This window comes from Notamacropus eugenii, chromosome 6 (genome assembly GCF_028372415.1).
Source record: "Notamacropus eugenii isolate mMacEug1 chromosome 6, mMacEug1.pri_v2, whole genome shotgun sequence".
NCBI lineage: Eukaryota > Metazoa > Chordata > Mammalia > Diprotodontia > Macropodidae > Notamacropus > Notamacropus eugenii.
Window position 1 is genome coordinate 305,374,223 of NC_092877.1, and position 8,481 is coordinate 305,382,703.

General features: G+C 37.8%; 1 protein-coding gene across 1 annotated transcript; it reads right to left on the reverse strand.

Annotated features, from left to right (window-relative positions):
- Window positions 1–1,103: 1,103 nt before the first annotated feature.
- LOC140511552 (gamma-crystallin D) lies at window positions 1,104–4,472 on the reverse strand. The gene is made up of 3 exons (XM_072620680.1): window positions 4,049–4,472; window positions 3,699–3,941; window positions 1,104–1,441 (listed from the first exon to the last, which is right to left on the reverse strand). Exons 1-3 carry the CDS (start codon window positions 4,055–4,057, stop codon window positions 1,169–1,171), a joined length of 525 nt encoding a protein of 174 aa, XP_072476781.1. The 5' UTR covers window positions 4,058–4,472; the 3' UTR covers window positions 1,104–1,168.
- Window positions 4,473–8,481: the final 4,009 nt, after the last annotated feature.

Sequence of the window (8,481 nt, forward strand, 5' to 3'; positions counted from 1 at the left end):
CTCATCTGTAAAATGAAGATAATACTTGTACTGCCTACCTCCCAGGTAGCACTCTGCAAATCCTGAAGTGCTACACAAACATGAATCCCTGCATTGGTTTTCTCTTCTTCCATTAGAGTTTACTTTGTTTGAAGACACAGACTTTGGTCTTTTCCTTCCTTCACCAGTCCCTTCTTCTTCTGCCTATGGCTTAGGACCATATCTTGTATGTTGTGATTGCCCAATAAACATGGTTGCCCAACATGTACTATATACAGTTAGATAGGATATACAACAAATGTGTTTCACAGCTACATTATCTTGTGGTTGCGGACTTCCCTTATGAGGTTCCCATTAGTACTTAAGTAAAGCCCATATCAGATTGCATGCCATCTTGGGGAGGAGGGAGGGGAAGAAGGGGGAGAAAATTTAAAACTCAAAAGCTTGTGGAATTGAATGTTGTGTGTGTGTTTGTCTTTCATTGCTAAAGAAGACCACGACATCAGAGAAATAATGACATGACTTGCACCTGACTTTGTTATGAGTGAGGGAGGGCTGTGCAGGTCACCAGCCTCACTTCTCCTCCAGAGTCATCTGAATCCCATGACCAGATATTCATCAGGATGACTAGAGATGACCCAGGGTGAGGCAATTGGGATTAAGTGATTAGCCCAAGGTCACACAGCTAGAGAGTGTCAAGTGTCTGAGGTGAGATTTGAACTCAGGTCCTCCTGACTCCTGCACTGGTGCTCTATCCACTGCACCACCTTACTAGCTGATTGAATGTTGGTAAACTAAAAATAAACAAATAAATTTTTTAAACAAAAGAAAAAAAGGATTAAAAAAAATAGTCCACAAAAGTCCTGTTCCTATGGCTCATTTTGGCATTGAGAAGACCACAAATTCTTAAAGTCCATGACAACAAATTGAGAGTTTTAGCAGGCTCTCTGAAGCTGGTGGGGCTTCAAGTATGATCCTGACCAGAGCTTGTGCCTGACAAGAACAAGCCTACCTAAATTCTGAGAGGATCATTACCAGAAGGGCTGCCTTCCCCATGATCATTTTTTGTTCCCTTGGAGATCCATGAAATAATGTCGTTTTAAAAAAGGACAAAAGCCAATTAGTGCCAGAAATACAATCTACATATTTATTTAATTTTTACATCAGTGATTACAAGAGACAACTTAATTTAGTACACATCTATGACCCTTCTCAGAGAGCCCACTTTGGCATTCATTGCTCCCCAGTCCAAGTATCTCCTGTACTCTCCAGGTCTCAGCAGGAACTGCCTTCCCCTATAGTTGGGCATCTCATAGAGGATCCAGCAGCCATCCAAGACATTAAGAGAGTATATTTCATTCAGATGGAAGCGATCTTGGACACAAGAGCAGTCATCTGTGAGCTCCATCATTTGGCCTTTGTAGTCCTCTCTCTCATACAGCCGCATCTTGTGGGAGCCAGTCTGTTGTAGGGGGAAACAGCAAGAGGAGATGAGAAATAAACTGAAAAGTGTTGTCTGGATTCAGGAGAGTCACATAATTGGTCTGTGTCTATCTGCATGAAGTATGTAAGGATTTTTAAAACATGCTGTCTTTTTTGTCCTCAGATGTTTTGCTTCCCTTCCCATCACAGCATTATTTTACTTAGAGCCAGCATTAAAGATGACAGTGGATAGAGTGCAGGGCCTGGAGTCAGGAAAACCTGAGTTCATATCTGAGTGTGACCCTGACAAATAACCCTTTTTGCCTCAATTTCCTCATCTATAAAATGAACTGGAGAAGGAAATGGCAAACCACTCCAGTATCTTTACCAAGGAAATTCCAGTTGGGGTCATGAAGAGTCAGACATGACTGAGCAACAATCTTAAAGATAAGTCTAATTAGGAACCATTGACAGACCTCTGCCTTAAAAACTCTCCTTAATATAGCAGGAAAAACCTGAAATATAGTGGTGACATGCCTTTCTTTTTGAGATATAAAATGTTACAAGTACATATACTGAATGTATAAATAAATGTATAAATAAAAATAAGGACATATATTGCATTATGTGTTATATACATGTACATATGTGTTATATACATAATGCATGTATACATTATGATAAATAAATAAATAAAAATAAGGACATATACTGAATGTATAAAGAGGATTACATCCCCTTCAATTTAATATTTATTAATTCCCTTCTACGTGACAGGCAATGCAGTGTAACAGACAGCAAACAGCTAAGAAGGTCTGGGTTTAAGCTGTCTCTAGACCTTGTGATCTTGGGAAAGTCATTTAATTCCTCAGTGTTCTAGGCAACTCTCTCTTGCAGAGATGGTGCCAACCTATATTTAAAAAAAGGTATTCCTCACCGAAGCTCCCTTCATCAAAGAGATAACCAGTCCTGTCCCTCTCCCTTACAAGGGTCTGTTAGGCCTCTCCTCTCTTGCTTTGTTTTAGTTTTGTTTTTATATTGAGATTCATGGCCTTTGCTTTTTCTGCTCAAATGAATCATTTCAATTTTTCTCTAGTCACCGTTACCCTATGTACAATGGCCCATTTTCCAACCTGCATTTTAATTTGTTTCTCCAGTCTGCTAATCCCCTTTACATAATTTAGTACAATCAGCAAACAGAGTGAACATAGTCTTGTTCCCATCAAGAAATTTTTTAAAAAAATTAAAAGTCATGCTAGTGTGAGGACCAAATAAAAATAAACTTTTTCCCACACTGACCTGAACCTTAACAACGATGTCTTGGCTATAAACTCTTTACAGATCTAAACTATGTTCTCCCATGTCCTTGACATGACACTGAGAAATGAACAGCTAAAGTCAAGACATCTTGCATTTCTTTGACTTCATCTGAAACTCTTGTTTTGTTTCTCTAAAACTAAAGGAAATTAGATGAATCTAGCAGAATCTATTTTTCACCAAACCATGATGAATTTCACCCATGGCTCAGGTGCCGTCTAGAGGCTTCTATGTTTAACACCAGGTACTACGTTATTGTGAGAGTTTTTACTAGGTTTGTGTCTTTGGGCAAGTCACTTAACCTGAGACCTCTGATGTCCCTTCCAGTTTTAGGTCTGTGATCCTATAAATATGATATGAAACTCATGTTGGATCTTAAAGGCTGTGCCAGCAGCACCCAAACTTTCTCATGTCTTTCCAAGCTAGATTGGCTTTGAATAGAGGTCTGCCAACAGATCTCTTCTGTCATGATGGTGGCCAGCTTAACCAAGGTCCACATGACTTTTTTCTGTTTGCAAAATGAGTTGGAGAAGGAAATGGCAAACCACAGTAACTCATCAAACTGTCTACCAAGACATAGTGAGATTGTGATATGTAGCTTTGGAGGAAGTACCCACACCACTGAAATCTTTTGAAGCATTTTAAATGAGAAGTGTCATAACTGAATATTTATACATGTAGTAAAAAAAAAGTGTCAATGTTTATTTAGCTATTTATAATTCTATTTTTCACATATTCACAGACTTCAAGCAATTCACTTAATCTCTGAGACTCAGTTTTCCTTTTGTCAAATGAGAAGGGGCAAATTCAATGCTCTCCAAGGCCCTTGCCATCTCTAAATCTATGAGCGCATAATCCCAAATATTCTCCAACCCAGTTCTGACCCCTTTTTCTAAGTTGAAATAAATAGAAATCATTTTATAAATAGGAATTCACGGCCTCTGATATTAACTCATCACCCAACACGAAATGAAACTCACGTAAGGGATTATCCGGCAGGACTTGATAGAATCATTGAAGCCCATCCAGTCCTGGTAGTCTGGATACTCTCCTCTTCTCAGGTAATATTGATACCCTGAGTAATTAGGGCGCTCGTAAATCATCCAGCAGCCACTGTCTACTCGGATGGAGTTGCAGCGGCTGAAGTAGGACTGTAAGTTAGCATGGTCACTGCTACACTCGTAGCAGCGGCCCTGGAAACCCCGATCCTCAAAGAAGGTGATCTGAAAATGAATATCAAGGAGGTTATTGAGGATTCCCATGGGAATCATGGTCTTCATTTAAGAACAACCACCACAAGAAGTTGATGGCATCCTTAAGCTTTGCTTACCTTTCCCATGTCTGGCCGGCGGCGGTGCAGAGTTCACTGGAACAGCAGCGGCTGCTTGTGTATATATAGTGCAGGTCTGTTGCTGCATCGGCAAGAACGACACAAAAGAGGCCCAGTGTGGTGGATAGGGAGGGGATTTTCATGTTTTCTTTTTTTTCCTTCTAGTATGAGGGCAGGGGGTTCATTGTCCAATTCCCTCTTGCTTTCTCTGGTACTTTCGAGTTGGCCTTGCTCTCCTACTGAAAGCTATTGAGGTCAGCAGAGCCATTGTGGTTCTGGGCACAATGGTCAAGCTTCTCACCCTATGCAGCCATATAGAAACGCATGCTTTCACGAGTGGACTGACTTCATTTAGAGTTCTGTCCCTATAGAAACTGCTGAGGCTGAGCTATGTGTGCATTGAGGCTGAGTCAGGAGCAAAAGCACGTGAATGAGCATATTCCTAAATGACGTGCAGGGCAGATGGGCAGTAGGGAATCCCAAGGAGTTAACTCCCAGATTTGGAAAATTGCATTATGATTCCTATGGTGAAGTTGTGCATTTTGGAGAGCCCAGAAAATGTCACCTGAGAAAATTAGAAATTATGCAATATGAATCAGTAAGATTACAAAGGGATACTGTACACAGGGAGCAGAATGAATCATGCAGTGGAGAATTTTGAGTAGGATTGCTTGAACTTTGGCAGATTATTTGAATTTTTGGAAGGTAGTTTGATGTAGCAGATAGGAGACAGGAAGAATGGGGCTCAAATTCTGCCCAGGCAACTCTCTGGAACTATAAATTACACGATAGTTGCCAATCTGCATTGTTAGGAGTTGCCACACCTCTACAGCAATGAAATCATGGATCTGGAACTCTCATTCTCCAAACTTATACTTTCAAATATCTAGAGGTTTCAAAGAACAGTGTTGAGTCTAACCCCATTCATTTTACACTTTAAGAAACTGAGGCACTGAGAAGTTAAGTGGCTTAATCATCATTAGACATAAAATCTGAGGCAGGATAGGAACCTACATCTTCCTGACTCCATGTCTAGTACTTTATCAAATAATCTATTCTGCCTGTTCAACATCACCCTTTAAAAATCAATTTATCATCTTAGCAAAAATCCTCCTAACTGAACTTCTAGTTTGAATTTGTCTATACAGGCAATGGGAATTCATTCACTCATTTATTTAACAAGCATTTATTAAACACACAATATGTTGGGCATTGTGCTAGGCACTAGAGATGCAAACCCCAAAATGAAATAAATAGTCCTTGTCCTCCATGATTTTAACAGAAAATAACATGTACATAGTTGAGCAAATGCAAAATCTATACAAAGTGATTTGGGGAGGAGGAGAGAGGGCATTAGCAATAGCAAAGGAGGGAAAGGGTAAGTTCAAACTTCATAACAAGTATTTGGTGAGGCAGCCAGTTGGCCCAGAGGATGGCACTCTGGGTAGGCATCAGGAAAATCTGAGTTCAAATTTGGCTTCAGATATGTACTAGCTATATGACTAACTCATTTAACCCCTGTATTCCTCAGCTTCCTTATCTGTACAATGGTGGTGGTGGGGTAGTAATAACATCTACCTCTCAGGATTGTTTTGAGGATCATGGGATAATATTTGTAAAGTACTTTACAAACCTTAAAATGTTCTATAAATGTTAGCTATTATAACTATTATTATTTGATCTATTTTGACAGTTATCCTTGATAATCCAGTTTTCTGCTTCCTGTCCTATCATATACAACAGACTTATCCCAAAAGCACGTTGGTTTTTTTAAACTGATTTGGTTAAGTAGATCTGATCTCAAATGCTATATTTCGATTATACCTGGCACATAATAGGTACTTAATAAATGCTTATTGATTTGACAAACTCAGGCTCACTTCCTTATAGATGGCATTACTCACTACTGGATATGTTAAAATGCACATAGCTTTAAAACATCACTATTCATGTAAAGTTATCCTTGTTTTACAAGGTAACAAGAAAAATTGCTTATCAATATATTAATTAAAATATAACATATACGTAACCTTTTACTTACTATGATTTAACTTTCATTTATGATACTCAGCTAATTATATTCATGTAATGAATTTAACAATCCAACAATTCAACTCTGCTAAGTACTGAGATATAAACATGAATTAAGACCAAACTCTTGCCCTCAAGGAGCTTAAAATCTAATAAAATTATAATCTAAGATGTGATGCTGTTGTAGATTGGACTTGACTCAGACTTATCTGATGGTTTAGGTTTGAAATAATGAGAGGCCATCTAGAAATTATGTGTGTGTGTTCATCCTTTGTTGCTGAAGAAGACCATCCCATCAGAGAAATGATGACGTGACTTGCACTTGACTTTGTTTTGAGTGAGGGAGGGCTGTGCATGGTCACCAGCCTCACTTCTCCTCCAGAGTCATCTGAATCCCATGACCAGATATTCATCAGGATGACTGGAGAGGACCCAGGATGAGGCAATTGGGGTTTAGTGACTTGCCCAAGGTTGCACAGCTAGTGAGTGTCAAGTGTCTGAGGTGAGATTTGGACTCAGGTCCTCCTGACTCCTGCACTGGTGCTCTATCCACTGCACTACCTAGCTACCCCTAGTAATTATAGGCCACCTAGGAATGAACAAAAGATTTACTTAATCATGGTATAGAAAGGATAATCAGCAAGGATACAGAATTGAGTCAGATGAGTATGGCTTATTTGTCTGTTTTGGTCTTATTGGTGTGTTTGTCAAGCTTGACTCCTGCCTCTTCATGAATTTTGGCATTTAGGTTAATAGGAAGTTACGCCAAATGAATCAGCCCCAGACATAGCTACCATTAGACACTAATATGCATGTCTATACATATATATATATGTATATATATATATATTTAAATCCATACTATATGTACTTGTATTTATCAATTCTTTCTCTGGATGCAGATAGCATCTTCCCTCATAGGTCCTTTGTAATTTATTTGGGTATTTATAATAGTCAAAATGATTTGGTGACTGAAAATTGTTCTTAAAACAATATTGCTCTTACTGTATACAATGTTCTCTTGGTTTTGTTCATTTCACTCTTCATTATTTGTGCATCTATCCATGTTTTTCTAAAATTATCAAACTCATCACGATCATATACCACAACTTGTTTAGTCATTCCCCAATTGGAAGTATTTGCAAATATTAAGAGAGTTGCCATAAATATTTTAGCACATATGGGTTCTTTTCCTTTTTCCCTAGTCATCTTAGGAAACAGACCTAATATTGGAATAGCTGGGTCAAAAGGTATAGGTAGTTTTATACCTCTTTGAGCATAATTCTCTCCAAAATAGTTAGACCAGTTCATAGTTCTATTAACAGTGAATTAGTATCCAATTTTCCCACATTCCCTCTGACATGTCACTTTCCCTTTCTTCTATCATTTTAGAGAATTTGATAGGTGTAAAATGATATTCCAAGGTTGTTTTAATTTGCATTTCTTTAATCAATAATGATTTAAAGCATGTTTTATGTTATCATTTTTTATTTTTTTTATTGTGACTTTTTTTAATGTTTTACAATCACTGCAGATTTAAAGCATTTTTATAATTGCTTTGATATATTGTTTTGATTTCTTCATCAGAAAACTGCCTATTTATAACCTTTGACCTCTTATCAACTGAGGAACGACTCATATTCATATAGATTTGACAAAACTCTTTATACACTTGAGGTATAAGACTTTTCTTCTGAGAAACTGTCTATAAAAATTTTCCCTCAATTTTTTTCCTTCTGATCTAGATTACATTGGCTTTATTGTACAAACCCTTTCTAATTTAATGCAGGCCTGCACAACATACAGCCTGACCTGAAGGCTGCTTACAGCCACCAAAGGATTTCTGGCAGCCTGTAAAAGATGTAGGGTTGCCACTGTGCACACTCTTGTTTGTCACATGACCTGCAGCAACCAACCATCATCAGTCTGTCTCTAGTCTAACCTATCTGCAGCCTGAAGAAGTTTACAAGTTGTGCTGATCTGATTTAATGTAATCAAAACTATCCATTTTACACCTCACAATGCTCTCTATCTCTTATTTATTCATAAATTGTTTGCCTGTCCGTAAGTCTGATAAGTAATACATTGATAAGTAATATGTTCCACGTTCTTCAAATCTTCTTCTAATATCTACCTATTTTGTCCTATCTTGGTAAATAATTTAAGATACTGTAAATCTTAATGATAGTTTCAATACCTTTTATTGTCTTTCATTTCATTTTTTTCAATGAATGAATTTTATTTTCTCTTTCTCTCACTTTTGCCCCATCTGGGAAAAAAAAGAAAATCAAAACCCTTGTAACCAATATGCATAATTAAGCAAAATAAATTCATGCATTGGCCATGTTGAAAAAAATACTGTCTTCTGAATTTTACATCTACCATCTCTGCCTGGAGATAGG

Excerpts from the sequence above, each read along its gene's own strand:
- LOC140511552 (XM_072620680.1), bottom strand. Across the intron at positions 1,442-3,698 it reads CCTGCCGGATAATCCCTTAC|ACTGGCTCCCACAAGATGCG; the intron begins GTGAGTTTCATT and ends CCCCTACAACAG.